We start from the raw sequence: 24,078 nt of genomic DNA on the forward strand, positions 1-24,078 counted from the left end.
TGGGCTCCAAGGCTCCCTCACTAGCTCCCACTGACTCCCCAAATCCCAGTGCCCCTCAAAGTATCTAGAATGCATTCAAGGTAATACCAGCAAATAATAATTTGGAGAAAATTAGTGCTTAGAGAAATTATCTCACAGCGAGTTTCAATCTTCTGTCTATACTCCCAAATACGTAGAAAACATAAAGGGATTTAAGGTAATAAGTAATCTGGGATGCAGAGAGAGAAAAGGCAGGAGAAAAGCTGCATTTGTATGCTTACTGTGCTGAACATCACTACTCAGTATACCAAAACAGAAGTTTCTGGCAAACTTTAATGCCCACTGCCAGGAATGTAGCACAAATCATGCCTTTCTAGCATTTTCGCAAGCTGCCCTCTGATTTTAGACCAACAGTCATAATTTTGATAAAAACCACATTCTACATGACATCAGTATATTTAAACAACTAAAATTTTGCTTTTCACACTGCAACACATTCCATTTAATAAATATACTGAAATTATATTCCAACAGAGTTGGAAACGATAACGAAGTTACAGTTACAACAGCACAGTGGAAAGTAATCTACAAGCACCAAAAGATTCATAAGGTAACAGTCTCAACACAAAGTCTCACTATTGTAATAGATACGATGAGGCAATTGTTTAGACCAGCACCAGTACCAACAACTACCTACCTCTTGGGACAAGAAGGGAATGACTTGTGCACATATAGCATTCAGCCTCTTGACAATTTCTGCCTGCAAGTGACAAGAAGAATGAAGTTCAATTTTATAAATTCTCAGATGTAATTGTCACCCATGAACACAGATGATGATACATTTGTTTGGAGTTTTTTTTTCATCTCTAGTCATCCTCTGGCCAGGACATATTATCCCAATAATAAAAGAATTTGGACATCAATTAAACAATACATAGGAAGCTAATCATTTCTAGCTAAGAACTTTTCCTTAAAAAGCACACCTCACAACTGACACAAAGAAAAGTTAAAGAAAAAATCTCCAGGAGATGTAACAAAAAAAATAAACAAAACACTGTGTTTTGAACTAAACTCTCTCCTAAGGGGCAAAAAGAAGGATAATTTCAAATTATAGTAAAGCCACTATAAGAAAAGGGAACAAACAAAACAGTTACTTGGTATTAACACTGCATATCATGAGAACATTGGCAACACAATATACAACTACACTGATAATAATTCTACCATATATTTTAGAAAGAGGTACTGCAGTCTTGTATCATATTTATGCTGTTATCAAACCCAAGGTTAATAGTGGTTACTTTCACGTTGCAATGGTGATCAGAAATGAATAATATACAATGTTTTCTTTGCATACTGGAGATCAATTCTTGTTCTGTGTATTTAATCTGCAAATCTCAATAGAGATTGATGAAATTTGTAGAGATAACACAAAAATTACAGCTCCAGAAACAGAATATTTAAAGCCACACAGACTTTCTTACAAGAAATCATATCTTTCTTACAATAAATTGTAACCAGGATCATTTCCTCATTATGCAGTAAGACAGAATGCTATTCCTCTTGCAAAGTCTCTAACCATATGACAAAGACATACAAACTTGCGCAATTTATGCTTCCTTCTTTTAACAGCAACCCTCCGGCCTTTTTGCTATGCTATCTTTTAAATTGTGAATGCTTAGAGAAGTACCTAGAGAACAGAAAGGCTCAGAACTACCAGTAAAAAACTCAGAACTACAGATAAAATGAATCTGGGTTGAGGAACATTACTGTTATACAGCTCTGGAACCAGAAGACATGGTACACTAGAGGTAAGGGTACATGTGAAACTAACTCTGCCCCCTTGTGCATACTGCGATACACTCGAGTTAACACTCTACTTTGCAATACAGTTTCTTCATTTTCTCTGAACTCTACCTAAACTCCTGCAGGTTATTTATACAGCAATTTCTATGTTACGCTGTCCTGGTATCTTCTTAGTGGTCTTCACTGTTTATGCAAGTCCTCGCATCATTAAAGTTATGTATTTTAACACACCTATTACACATTTTCTGTTTATTCAGCAGCACAGGTACCTTAAAGGACACTTGAGAATGTGTTCTGTTCACCACAAAGCTAAATTACCTGCTAATTTCAAAAGACTATATGTGCCTATAATATCAGATATGCCACAATATAAAACTTAAATACCCCTTTAAATAGACAGTGTTTACTATACTAGTTGACACAGAGATTTACGAACTGCTTGTACACAGAGCAGTACAGGAAGTGACAAGATGCGTGCATCTATGCTTCAGCCACAGAGGCTGCTACATTACTTGAGAAACAATATTTGATTAAGGAATTGCAGACTGTAATATAATGTGCAGCTGCAAAGTACCTGTACTGTAGTGGTTCAGGCACCATTAATTTAGTAATTCCCAAATTTTGGGTCTGAGCCACACTGCTCTTTTTTTTTTTTTTAAAGGAGTCTCCTGCGTGCCTTAAAACCAAGGAGAAAACCACACATCCTGCTCTTCAAGGCTTTTTCTTATCGAGAGAAAACTTCAAAGTGCCACCATGCTGTCTTGAGCTGAAGCCCCCCTGACCTGCCATTTAACACACATATGTGCCTTCGCAAAGAAAAAGGCATGTGATGTTTTCCTTCACTGCAAAACAACTCCTCCTACCCACCTTTAAACATGTGTGCCACAACCTCACACACCTCCTGCGCAGCACCTGGAGGGAACCTGTGCCATAGCTGTGCTCAGAAGATCACTCTTCCACCACAGCTACATGTGCTGTATGCCTCTACTGCGCCACTTACTTAGGAACCGAGAATAAAACTGGCTCAAAGTGCCATAGAATCATAGAACATTTAGACATGCAGGAGCCCAGCATGTAATTTTAAAAGGCTTGTAGATTCATAGACTTTAAGGCCAGAACGGACTGCTACAATTGTCTTATCTCACCTCCTACGTAAAACAGCATGTAAAACTTCACCAACTTCTCCATTAAACCAGTAAATTCTAGTTCAGCTAGAATATTGTCAACAAAACCAATTTTATTCAACTCAGTTTGAGGCATTTCTTCTTAATAAAGGTACTCAACCCTAGCTATTTCAAGCTATTTCAGCTATGATTTTTTTCTTTTGATCTCTTCCCTCCCTCCTCCCCAACAGAAGAATTATGTCTCTCTTCTATAGCTCTTCTGGCCAAAAAAGTGGTTGAAATGTATCTGCTCAGTGTTTACACAAAAGTTCACCTCCGGCAGATCCTGCGCCTGGGAAATGTTAAGCTAAAAAGCATCTTCCAAATAAGCTGTAAGTAACTGAAAACAGGTGACTAAATATGAACAGTTACACAACTGTAATAAACTTCTTGATAACAATCTCACAGGAGTGCAGAACATCAAGTCCTTTCATGTTGTATGCAGGAAAAGGGAGCTGAAGGAGACAGCACCCAGCTCAACCCACGAAGAAGAAAAAACTGCTGGCTAAAATAGCTTCAAACGATGCCGAGATATTCCCCAGCAGCATTTCTCAGCTCAGGCAAGGGGCCCGCTAAGCCAGTCACAACAAAGCTGAGAAGCCCTTGCTACGCTGCAGCAGGTGTTCACACAGCTCCTTATTAAAACAGTTTCCACTTCCCCCAACAATGAGCATCCCAATTGAGTGGTTGTGCGTACAGTTAATTTTTATCACCCTCAACACTTGGGCAGCAAGGAACAGCCCAGCTGAGGTGCAGTGGACTGCAGAGGCACAGCATGACCAAGGTGCAGACCGCCTGCCTTTGGAGACCACACGCAGCAGGAAGGCGTGAAGGAAAGAAAACACTGTGTACGTGCACAGTGATACGAAGGATGTAACATGTTCTGTACCAAAAATGTCTTAAAGCAGACATTTTCACATAGTAAATACAAAGCACCCTCTGCCTTGACACTGCAACTGTTTCTGCAACTAACTGTGCAGGATAATGCCGCAGCAACCAGCTTGGCTGTTTATCACAAAACTTACCAGAGGAGTTAGCTAGAGTGGGCTTCTTGCGATGCCTCCCTAAAACTTGAAGGTGTAGGTACTCATAACAGAGGTTAACTCTCTCGAAGACCTATTCCTACTGCCATTGGAGGTGGCCTGGAAACTCCTTCTTTGCATCAGGTACAAAGACACAAAATAAAACATGAGCCCACTTCACATTTCTACGCTTATACAGATTTTTAAAACCCTACGTTTAAAAATCAGTTCAGGATCTTCTCTTTTCTCTTAAACATCAGGCCAGTGGGTTTTTCATGATCATCCTAATTGCCAGGAGAAGGAAAAAGTATGATTTCATACAATCAGGCAGCCAATTCCTAACATGGAAAGCCAAAGCTGCCTCGGAAACATGGATGTTTCCGTGGTCATCTCATTTGCCTCTTTTGTCCCATGGGACCAGGCTTTAGAGCGGCATCACTTATTTACAGGCCTTTCCACTGGGCTTCGGTTATCAGCCAATAATACTGTGGACACACACACTTCTAATGGCCTGCGTTTTGAAACCAAGCCTAATCTGATGGCGCAGCGCCCGAACTCCTTTTCCAGCATAGCCATTAAAGGATGTAGGTTATTGCTGTTGTCACCATTGATATTTGTCATTGTAATGTAATTAGGGCCCTAAAATGATGCATTACAGCCCTTGGCACAGCTTCTATTAAAACCTTTTCTTCTGCTCACTGAACTGCGACCTGCTTTCTGATGAATAACAGACAGACAGCTTTAGGGTGAGGAACAGATTCATCAAAGAAGTATTTTTCAGCTCTGGAAATGAAATAAATAAATAAATAAATTACAGAGGGCAACCCAAGAAGAAAAGCACAAGTAAGGAGGCGAGGTGGGGTGAGGTAGGGTGGGTCTTGGGAGGCAGATAAAAAGCCCACAGTGCATTTGAATTTCACCTGACCACTTGAAATTCTGATTGCATCGGATGAATCTTTCTTAGGACAATATATTCCCAGCCTGTGAATCACATGGTTAATCAGGGCTCTAATCTGCTATCCATCAGCCTATGCCAGCACTGTAACTTCCAATCAAATTTATAGGTTATGTGGGTCACGCATCCCTGAACAACTTACATTCACGGATATCCCATTTAAAAAAGCACAGATTCTGAAATGCTGTTGTTAGGGTTACTGAATGTTATAATACTATTCAAAGCTTTATGAAAGCTCCTGATAAACAGCTGCTAAATTATTGCCTGTGGATACAGCATGATGCTCTGAAATAGCATTAACGGCCCAATAAAAGGGTGATTGTTCATGCCAAAATGTAAAAAGGATAGCTTTTCCTGCCATAGTTTGTCAAGTATGTTAACAAACACCGACACTTGTATTACTCCTTTCCCTGAACACAGAAAGTGCTTGGTTTTGCATAAAAACACACCAGCGTGGAACTAGAAAAGATGAGGGACAGGCAGGCAGGGAAGGCTATGGCTGGAATCATCTTTTTACTTATCTAATGCAAGCGTATATTGTTTTCATCCTTTGGGAGACACCTAAAAAAGACACTGTTCTAACAGTTTTGACATCTGTTTATAGCCACTTATGTGACATCATTTTTAAAAAGGGGGAAAGATTAAATATTTATTAACTACAATATTAATAACTTTTTAGTTTTGTTATGCATATAGACAATAATAAAAACCACTGTGCCAGAATCTGATCTCACTAAAGGAACAAAGACCCATATCAGTTAACAGTCCCTTGGCATTACTGCAGTGGTACAACACAAGAGCAACAGCTTAGGTCCTTGATTCAGCCAAAAAATCTTTCTGAAAAAAGCCAAGGGTTAAATGGTACTTAAATACCTAACTATGCCTAAAAACCTGACCCTTAAGTTCTTAAGTGCCTACAATGCACGATGAAAAATGTTCAAAGACAACCCTGTGGGCAAGGCTACTGCTCAGGTCCCACGAGGTAACACAACCCCTGAAGGGGGCTCAGCAAAGCTGGTCCTCGGGATACCACCACAGCTCCACAGCTACCAGCTATACTCAACGGGGAGCATGTGATGCACCATTAGACTCCTAAATCCCTCTGAGGATGGCAACACAGGGGTTTAATTCAAGCTACCCTTGCCATACACAGCTAAAATAGGACATAAGCACATGGTAAAATATAGAAATGTATTTAAGTGCCTTGATAACTATTTTGGCATATGTACGAATTCTTAGCACAAATGGGAGCTAAAAGAGAAACAAGAATCATATAAACTCCAAATATTAAAATAATTAGAAATGTTCTGAACATGGGGAGTTCAGAATCTTTTTTTTTTTTTATTTCCCCTTTAAAAGCTCCATTTGCATTCTCTTGTGGCAGAAGAAAAAAGAGAATTGTGATTTTATTTATAGCATATAAACTTCAGGAAAATATTTCCACTGTATTTCACAAAGTTCCATAATTATTACAATTATAAAAAATTGCTGGTAAAGAATTACCATTGGAGGCTGTAGGTCTGTCAGTGGAATGGAAGCAAAACTACTATATATGAATTCTTGAAATAAAACAGAATAATAAAACATTATTGGGAAACTCATTTTAGCAGCCAGTAGGAAAAAAAATATATGCAATTACATTTTCAGAAAAATAATCTGAAACAACTGTTATTTCAGGTTTAATTCGTTCTACACAATGCAGCCTTTGCCAAAAAGATCAATCTACTTTATTAAGTGCTTACCAAGAACACAGGCACACACCCATAACATCTAAACAAGCATTTCACAAATTAGTGAGAACAAAAAACATTATTACACTGTATGAGATGTATCACAATCCTGCAAAAAAGCTAATCTTAGTATTTCACAGAAAATTAACTCTTCTTTCATAAAGAAGAATGTGTTTTGTTTTAATCACAGACTGCTGTCTGGAAGTGCTTACTCAAGTTCTACAGAAATGGTGGAAATTCTGCAAGCCCTGAATATCAAATGTCTTTTCAGCCCTAAAGGAATGGTGTTTGGCAACAGCTGAAGAGTCTAAGTCTTGTAGTCAAAGAGAGTAGAGGGAGAAATTCTCTGGTGAGGAGGATACTGAACAGAAAACTTCTTCAACTGCTCAAGTTTAGGAGATACAATCTGAGCAATGCAAATATGAGTTGAATGCAAGCAGGACCACCAGACTGTGCCAAACAATGCAGGTACGTTCTCCACTGCATTTCTCTACCAATCTTCTTTACAAACATGCCAGCAAAGCTCATGAAGCACTGTAAACTTGATACTTACCCCCTGTAACTTAATTTAGGTGCTTATTTTGCACAAAATACTGCAGACAACAACATAAGCAATAAATCGGAGTGGCAGAATTTTCAAAATCCATTTTCTAATGTACATCCCAATCCGTGGGCTGCTGAAGTGAACTGATAAGACATGGCTTTTATTTAATGTCTCAAGAACCATGAGGAGCTCAACTGAGCAAGAAAGGATATATACTGAATCATTCCTGATTAAGAAAATAAAAAGCAAGTCAAGTAAGCTGACATATAAACATGTTTCAAGCCTGTCACTTCAGGAAGTCAATGTTTTTTGTTAATATTGACTCCTACCAGTAAGTTACAGAAATGCACAGACTATGGATCCATGCAGTCCTTCAGTTGTGCAGGCGACCAGGCAGGAAGCTGCATCCTGCCCTACCACAAACACCTACAGACCATCCAGGAAAAGGGCTGCTAGTGGAACCTGAAATGGGAGACACTGGCTTCAATCTCCCTTCCTCAAAGACAGCAGGAAACTCTTGCTGAAAATGCAGACAGAAACATCTACGGGGACACCGCAATAGGAGGTGGTGTTTCCATCTGTAGAGCTTTGCGGTCCTCTATATGGTACTATCCCTTCACCTATCAGCAAAACTCAGCATTCCACAGCAACACTTGTTTTGTGAAATATAGCCTCATAACACAGGAATGACAATTTTCCACCACTCTACCAACTGAAGGAATCTGACTTCACAGTTTAAAAACAAAACAAAACCAAACCAAACTTTTTATTTAAGCTTATAAACCTGTGGCGTCACACTAAGGCAGTTTCAGCTCTATGTTGAGCCTCTTGCATGTCTCCTAGCTGCAATTAGGTCAGAATTTCCCACTTTAATCTTTCCTGAAACACACCAGCACATCCACAATCACCACTTTCTTAGTATTCTATTCTTCCTCTCACACATCCCACCAGAATGTCTGGCCACAGTTCTTCTGAGTCTGCTGGAAATGGCACAAGCCTGTCTGAGCTTGTCCTTGCAACTATACGCACACAGTGGTTTTAGTGAGCAGTTTTAATTTCGTTGGATGCAGAATGCCCCATTTATTTACATCACAAGTTCATACTCTGTTTCTCAGGGGTAGCAGGAAAAGTAATCAGAAAAGAAATAATGCGGATCACTAGTTTCAATGTGTACCTTGCAAAAAACTGAAGAAAAATAAAATAGGCTTATCTTTAATTTGAAAGACGGTTCTGATGCTCTTTTTGAATATTACCACAAAATAAACAGAAGAATTGTTCCCTCTACAAAACAGAGCTATCAGTGACCAGTTCTGATCCCCATCGGCACTTACCTTTCATTCGCAAATACACACACAGGAAAACCAGAAGTAGCTATAGGCACCGTATAACCTACCGTCCTACCACCACTCTCTGTATTATAGCTACAGTGCTTACTCTGGAGCAGTATGCTCCAAATGTTAATCACTGAGAAGCTGATATACTATTATGGTTGAGAACTGTGATGATTGTGCCACACTTTCAGTTAGATCTATAAAGTCATACTGTATAGTCTTGAAGCTTGCAGAAAACTCTGCAACCTGCAGTGGTAACACGCAATAATCTGACAAAGCGGAAAATTAGATTCTCCAGCAAGTATTGCGCTGTTCCAGGCTTTAATGAACTACATAAAGGTGGTCAATAAACTTACAAAAGCAGCCAGCAGAAGTCCCCCATAAAAACAGGGAAAGCAATGTGACTGCTAAACAAACACTCTTATCTATTTTTATGGGGGGTTTGGGGTTGGTTTTTCTTTTTTTTTTTTTTTTTCTCCAGATTCATCTGAAGGCCAGGAATCATACCTTTTGCATCATGAACAGGACTGCTTCTCTTCCACCTCTGGTTTTCTTTCCCACCTCAGCCCTGAAGGTCATGGAAGGTGGAGCCCTTAGCCTGTCTGACTCATTGATAATCACACTTGATTATGTTTGCTTCCAGAAAAGACAAATACTAGGAATCGGCACACTGATCTTGGATTTGTTAGGTCTGGTTACAAGAATTCATACAGTATTTGAAAACTTTGTCAAGTTTCACCTTCAATCTTTTTCTGTTCTTCTTACCCAGTAATTTTACACCACGTGGTGAATAGCCATCGATTAGCTCAAGAAATCCAGGGGAAAAAAACAAAAAACAAAAAACAAAAGTTGGTATTTATTTGAAGGAAAAGTAGTCTACGCAAAGGAAGTAACATTTTAACTTCTCTTCCATTGCAACTTTCTTGTTGCACTATTAAAGTCACCAACACTCAGACTCGATTTCCATAGATTATGGTAACAGATTTTTGTATTTGACATGATAGGTAAAAATCCTGTTCCTTTTAACCAGTACACAAAAGCATGATTTTAACAACACCTGAAAGAGATGAAAGAATAGTGAAGTGGATTTTACAGCAATGCTATGATCAATCTTCAATTCTGGATCCTTGCAATGACACAAATTCAAATACAGCATGCTACTATCTCCACCTTTAAACCAAGTGAAGTATGATACCTGTTAATTCTTTCTGAAGATAAGTAAGCGTTTCATACTGCTTGGTCATATTTACCAAGTCCCAGTTTCTGGAATTAAGTGATCATCTGAGAATTAAGTGCTCATCTGAGATATTTAAGACACCTTTCTCCCTTTTCCACCTGAGAGTTTTGGGTTTTTCGTTGGTGTTTTGTTTGTTTGACTTTTAAATCAACATCTAACAAGTGAAAGTTACCTGCAGCACCCTATGGATGGGCAAACGATCACCAGCCTTGTCACTCAGCGCTTATACGGTACTGCATATGGTGACACAGCCAGTCAGGACCCCAATTCCTTTTCTCTGGAGCAGGCTGCCCTCAGAGTAAGAGAGACAGTACTGAGGCGCTGGTTAACTGAGCACATTCATCCAACAAGGAAAAACTGGAAGTTCCAGCGTTTCACACATCTCTGCCACCAGCCAGATGATACTGATTCATATTCATATCTTTTTAAATAAAACACTTGCTGCAATGACTAGCTCAATGGGAAGCAATTCTTGATGCAGCAAAATGCTGCCTTTCTGAGAACAAGAAAAAAACAGCCTGTAGCTCTGATTTCTACTGAGGAGAAAATATTGATATGGATTGTCATTGCTCATCATTTCAACCATTGTGGATCATAACTACCTCTGCTGCAAGTAACTCTATTTGGATTTCACTGGGGTGTCTTGCTATTTTTCCCCTAAGTGAAGGAAGACAAGGAAAGAACAGGTAATTTTATCCTTCAACATGTGAATACCTAACAACTGGTAGTTCGCTAGCAAAGTACATCTAAAATAATCAGGCAGTTTACAATTCTCATTTTAGCCTTCCTAAGAAGACACATTTGCAAAGCAAATGCTAAGATATTTGTAAGACGTGCATGCTTAATATGTTCAGGAAGTTCACTTGTCCAAGACAGCTGGATATACTAAGTACATCTTGAAGTTCAATTCATTTGAATGGCATTCCCCCAGTAAAACTCCTGCCAGGACAGTCTCTGAGGCAAGCAACACTAAATGGCTTTTATCTTTAAATTACTTCAGCATTACTGAGGTTTTCAAACACTCTTCATCCAACAGGGAATTCATAGAATCATAGAATGGTTTGGGTTGGAAGGGACCTTAAAAATCATCTATTTCCAACCCCCCTGCCATGGGCAGGAACACCTCGGACTAGACCAGGTTGCTCCAAGCCCCATCCAGCCTGGTCTTGAACACTGCCAGGGAAGAGGCAGCCACAACTTCCCTGGGCAGCCTGTGCCAGCGCCTCACCACCTTCACAGTGGAGATTTTTTTCCAAATATTTAATCTAAATCTCCCCTCTTCCAGCTTAAAGCCATTACCCCTCATTCTATCACTACAGGCCCTTGTAAAATGTCCCTCTCCAGGTTTCTTGCTGGTTCCCCGTAGGTGCTGGAAGGCTGCTCTAACGTCTCCCCGGAGCCTACTCTTCTCCAGCCTGAACAAGTCCAACTCTCTCAGCCTATCTCCACATCAGAGGTGCTCCAGCTCTTTGAGCATCTTTGTGGCCCTGTCTGGACTTGCCCCAGCAGGTCAACATTCCTCCTGTGTTGGGGGCCTCAGAGCTGAACACAGTACTGCAGGTGGGGTCTCATGAGAGAAGACAAGTCGGGGAGAACCAACTCCCTTGATCTAGTGGTCACACAGTTGGCTTTTCAATGCAAGGTAACTTTGTAAAGAAACTGAAAGTTTTAAGAAAATGCCATAAAAAGCAGAACAGGAGGCATGCAGCAAAGGAGAACTCTCTGGCTGGGAAATGTGGATTTCATGAAACCTTTTCCAGTGCTCTAACTCTTTGAGAGATCACACTTTATATGGAGAGCTACTATGAACTGCATTAATTTCAGGCAAATGCTCAAGATGCACCATATGGTAAGCATGCTCTTCATCATACTGCACCTACAGACTTCAATAAAAACATGCAGAATGTGGAAAGTACATCAAATGTAAGCAAATGAAAGGGGTAAATAATCAACTTTGTATACAGATTAATCATGTGATAATATCAACGCTTTTCTCCTTAAACATGTTCCTATCAGAAAATGCATCAGTCAAACAGGATTCCTTTATAAAGCTGGCGGAATTTTGCACCCATGACCCCCTATAAGGATGCGTGGGCCAGAAATACAGATTACACACCCACCAATTATGCCGTACCTGCTCTTGAGAAAGAGAAGGCTTTTGCTGTAGCTTCACATGCACTTTAAATTGGCATAAAAACAGGCACTGAAGAGGCTTTCCTCCAATCCAGCTACTCCTGCTCACCCCCCGCCTTGTGCTGCTAGCATTTTTGTGGGTATGTGGTGAACTAAGCAATGAACTTACCAGAGCCAAAACCCAGCTCCCCATTGCAGACCCAGTTTACTGTGGGGTTAACCCAAATATGGGATTACCTCATTCATTACCAACGCTACCTTCTGCCCACTTGAAATGCACACAAAACTGCAGTCTCAGACACACAAAATCTCTAGGCTGAGACTTCTTGTGAACACCCCTGTGAGTCAGAAAACAAGAGCACGGTTTAAGAGACCAAACCACACTCGGCCAGCACTCTTGGCTAGCTGCTCATCTTGTTACAGATACTGATAGTTCTCTGGGCATGGGAAGGAACTCCATTTCACTTCCTCCACTACCCTGCAACCAAGATATACTGCTATCACCACATCCTAAACTTTACACTTCTCGGGTTAGCACCACAATCTAGCTGAGCTGCAAGTTTTACTAGTCTTTAGATCCGTTAAATCATCTGGTAAACCTAATCACCAATACCCAATTGCACAGTGAATTCACAACAATAAACAAATAAAACCTAGTTTACATTAGTGGTGGATGTACTAGCTCGGCTGTGGTCAGATGAAGAAATTAAAGGTTGTGGTCAAAACTGTGAAAAACACACACTCATAAACCAATGTATGTTTAGTCAGTTACAACAGACAGCATGACAGACAGCAAAACCACATTTCCATGCGTATTTTTTTTGCGCTGGGTAATTCTATGGTTTACCAAAATGCAGTCTCTGGGCTTATTAATTTCATATTTAGTCTGCTAGATCTGTAATCTTGCCACCCTTTTAATCAAAAAGGTTTCAGGCAAGCATTTATATGAAAAATACTCATTCAAATCTTAACATTTTTACCCACAAAAAGACACAGAGGCTGTACCTATTTTGTTTTATGAGACTGTTTTGCACAAACTATTATAATTATTCCTTTTCATAACAGTAGCTTCCCATGACAATTAGAGACTTAGTTGTGCTATTCTGTTTGCATTAGAAATTTGCCAAAATACAAGAAAGGAAACCCTAAAATCATTGAACTACCTACTGACTGTCTGCAAACCTGTTTGTGTAAAATCACTATCTGTTTTTCACAAAGACAACAGAAAAACACTGGGGAGGAGTGGGTAAAATACGTTTGATGACTAGTGGATGTCTCAGACTGTGTTTCCTTTGAGCTTCAGTGAAGAGGAAAGAGTAAGTTGGAAAATATTAACCTTTGCTATAAAGGGAAGGCAGTTCAAAATGTCTGATGTCTTTATTGAAAGAAGTCAGTTCACTACTGCAACATTCTATACTGTGTAGGTGAAAGCCAGCGAAAGAGAAGAAAAAGTTTATTTTTTAAATCACCAACAAGATTAGGCAAACCAGCTTAGTATTCAACAGTGAGGATCACAGCTTTGGTTGAGTCTTCACTCCTCAGCACATGAACATGCCACACGTGCAAGAAGCTGTAAATGTAGTTTTGATCATAAATGCAAGCTGGACTTCAGAAAAGAAATACCAGTGTGACAGCTGTCTTCAGTGTAATTATAGGAGGAAGGTTTGATAGCAGGTACTCTCCACTGAAACACTGCTCTGCTTTTGCCCTTTGGTGAAGCAGTGGGATTTAGACAGTAAAGTAGGTCACTGTCTCTATCCGACAGCCATTTTGCCACTACCTTTCTTGGTTACCCTCCCTCAGAAGGGTGCCAAGTTTGAAGGCACAACAGCTGTGAATTTAGCAAGACTACAGTATCTCTGAGTGTCTAGTCTAGCTTAGTCAGTAGAGCTGGAGAAAGCCTAATTTTCAACCATATCAAATGGGACACTCTATGACAAGGTAAGAAATCTTGTTTTGTCTTCCCCCAGAAATCCCACCCAGGTGAAAATGGAGTATCATCCAATTTTCCAGATGGAGAACAGAGACTGGGTATATAGATTACCAAGGGCAAACTTCCTTAATACAAATCAAAGCGTTGATTCCATTATCGCTGAAAGGTACATCACTGGAGCATGCCAATTGCAACTGGGATGGAAAAGACAGTAGAATTTACATGAGAGGGAAAACGAGGACAAAACTGACTTGGGAAAGAGCACCCTGCTCCAAGCATCATACAATCAAGAGAGATAAACACAGTCACTTCTGAGTGACTCCCACGTAATAATATCTCACCTCCTATTTCTTAACATGCTATTCTCCAAGCAGTCCTCTGTGGTAAGGGTTATGCTTCAGGAAATAGTATTTCTTCCACTTCCCAGACAGAACAGCACTGCAAGCCAGAAGTGAAGTCTCCAAAAAGTATGCAATGGGATTTAAGGAAATAACTAAGCAGACTAGAAATGCAATTCAAGCAGAAAGTCAGCAACAGACAAACGCTCAAGAAGATTTTCAAGAATTCCTAAGCACAGGGGGGCACCTACCACAGATACATAAATGTATCTTTGCACCTTAAAAAAAAGGCACATCATTTATTAAGGCTAGAGCACCACAAGAACTTAGGAATTAAAACCCCACACTACAGACCTCACTCCCTTGCCTCCCCACTCAGATCTAACGCAGCGCTGAAGTCACCAGAAACATGTAGCAGTCTCCATCTCCAGCACTGAAGCTCCCCATCAACCCTGCTCAGTCCCCTTTCCAGACATACTCAGAAGAATCTTTGGCTTAACAAGATGAAGGTCTTTGGCATCCAGCTCAGCCCTGCAAACACCCTCCTCTTGCAACTCCCCCAACTCAATGCTTCTCCACCCCTGTCTCCCGGAGAGCTGGGAACCACTGCCAGAATTATTCCACATGATATACAGCAGCAGCACATTTAAGAAAAAATAAATAAAACAGCGGAGAACAGGCAGACTTCTAAATAACAGGTTAGTGGCTAAAGAGTCTAATGACAGCACTATATACACCACTAATTCTTTCTCTACTTCTCCTTCCCACCTCCTAGGAGAACACCCGCTCTAATAAACAGACTTCTGTAAACTCTGGTTGGGAAATACTCCCCATTCTTCCACTGGAGAAAGAAAGTCCCTTTTATCATTGTACATGAAATATCACCATAGGCTAAAACATGTAAATGGGTTTGGGGCAGGGACTGGAACCCTGCACAGCTTCTTCCAGCTGGCCAGAGTCTTTCCAGGGTAAGCACAGCATGCATCACTCCTCTTTCAGCTCTACTGAACCATTTAAGGACCTCATGCAATCCAGAAAGTTTTTTGCTGGGTATGCCAGTCATTCTCCTGGGAGAGAAGAAATGTGGGTCTCATTAGCAGACAAAAAAGTATGAACCAACAGTGCTGGTTCTGCAGCTTTTTTTGTCCATTTTTTTGTTTAAGAAAGATGTGCACTATGCTTACACTTTACAATAAAGTTTAGGTGCCACTGATTCTGAGATACCAGGGCAAGGCAGCGTGTCCTGGCAGCACCAACTTTGGTTTCTCAGCCTTTAAGCAGTGAGAGATTTAAGACACACCCATAACCTCAACACTTCCCTCCACGCTGAATCCCTTAACATGCCTACGCACCGCAGGCATCGCTCTGTCCTCGTTCAGCTGGCCCTGCAGCATTGCTCCTGTCTCACTACCAACAGTGGTTCAAGCGGCTTGTCCAAGGTACCACAGGAAGCCCAAAAACCTGCCCCTGGATCCCTCCAAGCCCCAGACCCTGGCAGCTGCATCCCACCCACCCGGGGGTCTTCTGCTTTTGCTTCACATTAACACAGAGAGGTATTTCCTGCCTCTATGGATTTTCGGGCTCTCCAGCTTCTGTTACAGGTTTAAACAAACCTTAATACAATGCATACTTACAGCAGCATTTTTCTTTGAAAACGTGTAAACTCAGATTATCCCAGGATTCTTCTCACCCACACAAAAAGACTTGTTAAAGATCACTGCTTTAGAAAAAATACACACCTCAGGTCCAAGTGGAAAACAGAGCTAAGTAAATAAAAACTAAACAAAGGACAAAATATCATCATTTCATACATTTACATGGCCTATATGTCCATTTGGCTGAAGGCCATATTTGGAAAAAATTGTTGCATATGCAAAGCAGCTGGATGTTTGTATCTGCAAAGGAAAATCTTAAGTCTTTCTACAGAGGTAGGTTTTGAAAGTATGCAATAGCAAGGCTGCTAATCTTAGTTTGAAAAGCATCTTGTACATGTTTGAAAACCCACCTTCAAGTGGAAACCTACCACCTCAGAAAAAAAACACTGCACATGTGTGCTTGTAGGGGCTCTCTTCTTGTACAATCTTGTAGTGCTGTTGCTCATTACATCTCCGTCTACATAATCAAGCGTAAGAATAAGAACAATTGCCATCCTGAGTCAAATGTGGCTTTAGAAAACATGTCAGAAACAAACCATTTCCCAGAAATTTCCAGGATGCCACAGGCACAGAATTGTAAAACTTTTTTCTTGCGCTTGCCAACAAGTGAAACAGGATGCATGCTTTGGTGTCACCAGTCTGCAGACATAAACCAGGGAATGCTGTGAGAGGGAGAACTGAGAATCTTGTAGAGAGGCATAGAAAATGCCTTTCTCCTCATGTTGTCCACATTGAAGAACCATTATTACCTTTGTTTTCTTTAATAGCTATCTCTAAAAGCACATGGAAGTGAAGAGGTGCAAAGGAAGCAGGACATCACTCTTGAATTAATTAAACCAAGAGCTTATACACAATTTACTTTTCACGAGTAACACCTCCATATTTGCATATAGGCAAATACGTAACAAGTAACTCTGACATAGAAAGTCCTTCGATGTTTGGAGAAGCGGGTGTTTATTTCACTGATGATGTTTTAAAGCAACAAATATGCCAGAAACTCTCATAAATGCTTGGATTTTGTTGTTGTAGTTGTTGTTTGGGACAAGACTGAGAAAGAAAACATACAGTTTGTCCCCAGAAATCAAGAGGGACTGATAAAAACTGTAAATAAGCAATGTGCTTAGACTGCAACAGCTTTCTACAATTAGAACAGAAAGCCTAGTGGTTAAATTGAGTATAAGAATACACAGTCTATCCCTTGTTATCACACTGACACAAACATACAGGGTGTATTTTATGCAGAAAGCCTTTCCAATCTTGTGTTATTCAAATGCTATGGACTGGTATTTCAAGAAGAGGCACCTACTTTGTATCTTGTCACATGCTTTATAAAATTACAGAAAGCAGACAGTAGTGGTGGTGTAGCTGACTCTCTTTTACACAAGCACAGTGCCATCTTTCAAAGGGGGCACTGTGAAAGTGGATGGTTGTCATACAGAGTGAATGGTACTGCAGGGAAGTAAGAGACGTGAGAAGAAAACCAATTTATGAGCTCCCTCTAATCATTCCTTGTTCTCTGCCTCCTCCCTCAAACCAAAAATCCAGCATAAGCATTTTGGCCAGCTTTGGCCTTATTCTATTTGCTTTCCTTCTCCAAATGTTATCGCAAGACCACCCTCTATTTCCAACTTTTATCTTCAAATACAAATAACAGAATAGCAGGCAGAAGGACAACTCAAGTATCTTTAGTGTTATCTCCTGGTAACCTCTGTGGCACAGGAACAAAGGAAATCCCATAGCAGTTAAGGAACTGCTGGACTTTGTTACAGAGCGAACACAGGTTTGGAAGGAGTCCTCTTCCCTCCACAGCAAAGACATATTCATTCAATATTCTGTGATTTTCTAGAGCCTCTCATCTAATAATGGATGTTAACAAATCAAATCTCAGATTACTCCCCGTCATGTAAGTATCATCACTGCTTCAGAGGGAGACAAAGGCACAGAAATGTTAAGGGACTTTCACAAAGTGCTGCAGAGCATGAGCCTGCAGACAGAGAAACCACAACTGGTAATCATCTGTCACATGCTTTAAATTAAAAATGGCCTCTTTCCCAGATCCAAGGCAGACAGGGCCCTGCGTAGGCACCTGCACGTATCCAGAGCAGAAAACAGAACACATACCAAGGCTGACTTTTTCCTGCAGACCCACAGTGATTCCAGAAGGATGAGTATTAATGCACACCCCTCCATCCTGCTGCTGCTGTACACATGCAGCAGAGCCCCACATCCCTCTCAATGCCAAACCACGACACAGTTTGGCTCAGCTGCTGAATTAAAATGTCCAGAGTCCATGCTGCCACTGGACACTTGGCTGCCAAGCAGCGAGATGGTGGCTGGTCCACCTCGAACCCAACACAGGATCTCCCAAGGCAGACAGAAAGCTGGTCAGAGACACCACCAAAGATGCCGACAGAAACCCGGCACCGCACTGCCCTCAGGGAAGCGGCTTTCATGAGAACACATAGAAAAGCGTTGCCAGGTCCAGGTGCGCCCCCTTCCTCAAGCCTTAGCTGTGGTACTCTACAGTTATTTTGTCTCCCTTGCATTCATTAATAGGAAAGCTTAATAAGGCAACAACATAGGAGCATTTCAGCTGTGAGGCATGGCTGAAAACTCCTTATTCATCACTATGGAAAGTTAGAAATGAGGAAAAGTGGTTGGCCAAGGTAAAAACTTTCCTCAGTGACTTCTCCACTCTCCCCATGGTTTTAAGAGGTAAAATTTGAATGAAACACTAAATAGGAGTAATTGGTTGACCACCAGAAAGAAGTTACTGAGATGGACAGGTTAACCAGATATCCAAATATTTTAACCTGGAAGCCCTCAGTTACCTATCTCCATTATAAAGAATGTGCAAAAATAAAGTTCCGCCTCTCCTGCCAAGAAGCAAAGAGTCGTTAGAAATAAAGAGTTATCAAAATGCCTCTTTTCCCTCAACCCCCAGCTAGAAACTCACTCCAATTTTCCCTATGATTAAATAGCGCTGTCAGATTAACGTGCTAAGTGACAGCTACAGCCATTGAGCAACTGCCAAAAACATCTTGCAACCAGACTTTCCAAACACTGACGTCTGTGCACCATCATGCAAGCCTCCCCACAGCCACTGCAAGGGGGGATCACACCACTGTGCCAGCTCAGTGTGCTTCAGGTTACCTGCTCTTCCCTCACTCCCTGCTTGGCCTCTTGTTGCAACCCCACGAACATCCCACAGCGAGTTTTGAGGAAACTCACTGCCCTGAGGACACAACAGACCCAGGCTAGACCTTTTTGCTGTTGTTCCTGGGTTTAAAATTGTTAGTGTTAAATTTCAATAGCATTTGCTGTCACTGTCTACAGGTACCACTATCTTCCACAAAGTATTTGCAGAGCACATGTGTTGGCCCTGATGTATTTTGATTTGTCAATCTGGGGTTCAAAGCAGAAAAGACAAGGGGAAAGAGGCCCCTTTGCTTTCCAAATTACTCTTCTGTCATAGTAAATCTGCATCACTGGCTACATGTGTAACTGAAACTCAGGTGATGTCCCAGCAGCAGCCTCATATGCCCTCAATATGGCACCATTCCATCATCAGCTACCTAGTCCAAGGGCAATCACTTCTCTCTCGAGTACCACAGGACAGGGCCAGAGGGTTTTACTCACACTTGCAAATTCTCTGAACACTTAGACACTAAAAGAAGCCAAACACATTAAGCAGATAGAGTTAATACAAGAGAAATTTATTGCATTTAAGATGGAGGAAAGAGCAGCATTTTTAAGAACTAAATGCTCTCAATGATCATACACAACATGCACACAGTATATGACACATGCCAAACAAAACTTAGTGGCAGGACCTATTTTTCTGCAGATTCTTTATATCATGAAGGGGACAGATTCTGGCTTCTGCTCAACTGTGAGATGTTCTGCTGAGGTTTCTAAGCAAACACAAAAAAGAAAAGCACACATTCTCCTTGCCAATGTTCCACATCCCAAACATAACACTGAAAGGTTTTTCTCCTTTGAAGAAGCTGAATCTCATCCAGCAAATGTCAGAAACCCCTGGCAGTATAAGATCCTGCAGAGAAACCATTTAAGTAGACCAAGTAAGAGAGGCCAAGTTAGAAGATCTCCATTCAAAACTATGTCCTATGTTCCCTCTCCTTCTAATACAGAAAGGGGAGCTGCCACCAGCTTATCTGTGCCATCTTACAATATATAATCCACAAAAACTTCATGAGCAATTACAGAAAGAATATGTACATATTTTTAATTATTATTTTTACTTAGGAGGGTGCACCTCACATATTTCCCAAGAGTAAGAAATTGTGACAAAAAGTTGCCAGCTGTATCTCATACCCAGCTCCCCTGAAAAAAATTTATGGCAGAATACTGGTGAAAACCTAGGAAATGTAAGCCAAGCACAGCCTTACAGCTTAAAATTAGAAGGGAAATACAAAGAACCCCAATTTTATTATTATCTCATGATTAATTGTAAGCCACTCTCATGATTTTCTGGGGACTGGCATGATTTAACATTTGGAGTTGGCAATACAGCATACCATACAAACACATAACCATAAAGAGATCAATTCAAGTTTACTGTGGGGACTATAACTTTGACATGCCTGACATTTGCACATTTAAACTTCTCAGCCGTAACACCACAGCGTTCAATACAAGAGCATTATGTACCTGTCCTGGGCGTCGAAAGATGATTCCTTACGTCAAAATCCTATCCACGCAGGCAAGAAAGCACTATTTAGAGTTCTGTTTATTATTTGTGACATATTCCAGTTATATTTTTAAAAAAATATTATTAAAAGATATGGACACATGCTCTTGACATTATGCCAAAAAGCTTCCTGCTACACTGACCTACAGGGTTTGTGCCACCACTAAGATAAACAATAAAAAGGGGAAAAAAAATTACAGAAGTAGTACTTCAAGATACCAGCGGAACTGTAAAAATATCATTTTGAAAGTAGACAAAAGGTGCAAAAATATACAGATAAACATAGAGGCAAACAGATATTCTTAATTTTTCATTCAAACATTCAGTTTCTTTCATAAAATAGCATTTCTTGAGTATAGATAGGTTCGGCTTCAAGTATATTGTCTGTTAGTTACTGTAAGTATCAGTTTATACATCCTGTGTTTCACATTATCATCTTTGTTCTGCTCCTGCTGTACCTTGTGGCTAAATAGGTTTTCCGAAAGTCAGTGACAAGATGTGCTCAATCTGCAGACAGCAAAAGAGGTGACTTCTGTAACAATCACAATCACTGTTCACAGACTGGCTCATCTATCTGATAAGCCCACTTCTCTCTTACATCAACAAGCAGTACATCACATTTTCTCATTAAAAAAATAAACTATAAAAGTAAAACCAAATTGATAATTTTGAATTCTCAACTTTGGACAGCTTCTGTCACAAAATCTGTTTCCTGGGTTTAATGCACAGTATACGCTGTGACTGACATGAGCGAGCAACTCCTTCACTTTCTGTAACATAACGCAAAATCAGAATCCCTGCCTTGAGGAGCTTACAATGGCAATTATTTCACATGCCTGAATCCTTATGTTTAAAGTTATTTCAGTTCCTAAACCAAGCAGCCAGACATTTTCAAGCCAGATTTAGTCACCTCTGCAGCCTTAATTCTACTTTCCTAATGCATTTCGTGCACTGAAAGAGGTCCTCTAGGAAAACTGGTAATGAGATCAGTGCGTGTGTAACTGAAACCTGCACCACGATGCACAGACACAATGGGGCAGGATCAACCTTACGCAAACACTGTAAGGCTCGGGCATCCCAGCATCCTGATACCTCACTTTGAAATCTACCTGCTAATTAGTTTTTTTTCCTGTGCTGAATGACCTCAGCACTTCTTTTTTGCGCTCAAAAGGCAAGCAAATCTCTCATCACAAAATGGTGCAGAAGTTACAATGTACAAAATGGTGACACAGCTTCCCTCTCCTGGAGGGCAGTAAGTTCTGACTGTTCAGCGGGAGCCTTATGACTGAGTTTCCAGCCGGGTTGGCTAATCCAAAGAGCCAGCAGCCGAGCCAGGCGGGAGGAGGCTTCCCGCCCCGGAGGTCCACACCACCTCTCTCTTCCTCTGCTTTCCCTCACCCCACCGCTGCTCCAGAGGGGCTGGGGCTTTTCACCTCAACGGTGTCACTTATGAGAGCTTCTGGCATTCAAAAAGAAAAAAGAAAGGAGAGAGAAAAAAAGAAAAAACAACTTGCAAGATCTTTTTATGGGGGAAGGTGTTAGGCAACTCTAACCGCAGAGTCAGCACTGGCCCTCTCTGTAATTACAAGTGGACTCATAAACTAACACAGTCAGTGAGGCAGCATCACGGCAATTAGCCTCTTTCAAAGACAGGGAAATGCTTTTATGTTTAAGCACTGTAGAGCACAGCCTTTTGCCAGTAAAAACAGAGCATATGTCTTAATTTAAAAGTTTGCTCAGCATGTTTTGTGCTACTTCCTGTGTCTTAAGCATCTGTCTGAATTGCCAAAACAAGTGGGAGAAAACGACACTTTGCTTATGAACAGCAAAAGGAGGGCGAAATGGAAGTCCTTGTCCACATGCATGTTATTGTACAGTTGCAGGGGGAACAAGGTTATTTCAACAGTAACTCGCAGAGAAGCGTCAACAACAAACTCCACAGTAATTAACAAGACCTCTCCACACAAAGGCTATCTAATATCTGTACCATGAGGAAAAAGAAACCGCAGAATCTTGTTTCAGAACTTCGCAGTTATTATCAAGTAAAAGGTTTCTGCTTTAACTGCAGAATAATACATTTTCTAACTATTCATAAGCTTCTAAGCTTTTCTGCTGGCTTCAGAGGCTAAATAACCTAAAACTGGGACAAACAAGCCTCAGTTGTCAAACTGATTTGACGGCCTATTTTTTACATTTTACGACTTTAATGGAAAAGCCACTTGTTTTCCTCTTCCTCCTTAATAGTCCTGTGTGAGCTGCAGTCTTCAAAATTTCGCTTCTAATCTCTTTCATTTTGAAGATTTCCAGTTCAGTTCTGACTACCCACTGCCTGTATCTCTATTAAATCTTTCATACTGTTTATAATGGAGAGCAAATTCATCCAGTATAATTTTAGCTGGCTCTCCAGCTATTCTTCAAATGGAAGACAATATACACTCAACTACTGAATGGGTTGAAACAAATGTGCACAAATGCATGCAAACATATTCATGCCAAGCCCAGACCATTGGGGAGAAAAAAAATAAAAAAAGTGAGAAAAAAAGAGTATTTTTCCGTTACAGAGGTAGTGCATACACAAACCGCTTCTCTGTGATGTATGCATTTTATGGCCGTGAAGATGAAAACCGGTCAAAATTCTGCCCTAAATTAAATGAACTGATTCCCATCTTTACCCCTTTACCAAAATAATTTACTAAGGCTTAAGCAGCAAGCAGGCTCAAGGCTGGGATGTCATACAGCCCATATCTTAACTAAGTCAGCAATAAATCTGCCCTTACTCTCCATACTACTTTCTTAAATAGCTCACTATAAAGCCCCAACCTAATTAAAAACAGCTTTCTTGGCAACAGTGGCCTTGATTTCACTTATTTACACGTTAACTGCAGCCTCCGTTTGGCCAATCCAGTCTATTCCCTGTACCATGCAGGGCCTTTTATCTGCCCTGGACAGCATCTTCTCCAGCAGATGAAGTAGATGCCGATTGATTTGCTGTCGAGCATGGTAAATTAATAGCAACAAATTGCTGAGGGCCCCATCTTGCTGCTCCACCATGCTTCGGCAGTTTTGCTTTATTTGGTTCATGATGGGCAGCAGTCAGGCCTCTTCAAGTCAATTTCTTCTTAACAACCTGCAATACTTTTCAATGGTGAAAATAGAGCCGTTCCTTGTAAGTCAGAAATCAATATCCTATTGCACTTAGAAAATGCTAAACAAGCAGTATTGGCAATCCACTTGGTGCTAGAGGGTATCAGATACAATGCAAATCCATACTGCTTCCCTCCTCGTAGTTATTACAGTTTGCTAAAAGGTTCCTAATGCCATTTATCATCATTTACCATCGACTACTGCAGGTATGATTATGATATCCTATCAGCTAGCAGAGCCCTTTCATTTCTATACAATTAATATTTTAGCAGCACTCAAATGGTTGTTGCCCAAGTCTTGTAATAAAATTTACATGGACTGGACTGATTTTTTTTTTTTTTTTTTTTTTTTACTGTGATCTTAAAAAGTCATTTCATTTATTTTTTAATACCCAGTT

The 24,078-nt window shown here is 40.6% G+C and overlaps 1 protein-coding gene across 6 annotated transcripts in view; it reads right to left on the reverse strand.

Annotated features, from left to right (window-relative positions):
• Positions 1-24,078, reverse strand: part of LOC115619717 (transducin-like enhancer protein 4) — a 100,641-nt gene that overhangs the window by 68,258 nt on the left and 8,305 nt on the right. For 4 of the 6 annotated variants that reach the window (XM_030512456.1, XM_030512457.1, XM_030512462.1 and 1 more), the window contains one exon: positions 677-739. The exons of the other annotated variants lie outside the window; for them this stretch is intronic. In XM_030512456.1, the coding sequence (XP_030368316.1) occupies positions 677-739 (63 nt within the window). The remainder of the gene's footprint in view (positions 1-676; positions 740-24,078) is intronic. 6 annotated transcript variants of the gene reach the window in all.

The sequence above is a fragment of the Strigops habroptila genome, chromosome Z (genome assembly GCF_004027225.2).
Source record: "Strigops habroptila isolate Jane chromosome Z, bStrHab1.2.pri, whole genome shotgun sequence".
Lineage (NCBI taxonomy): Eukaryota > Metazoa > Chordata > Aves > Psittaciformes > Psittacidae > Strigops > Strigops habroptila.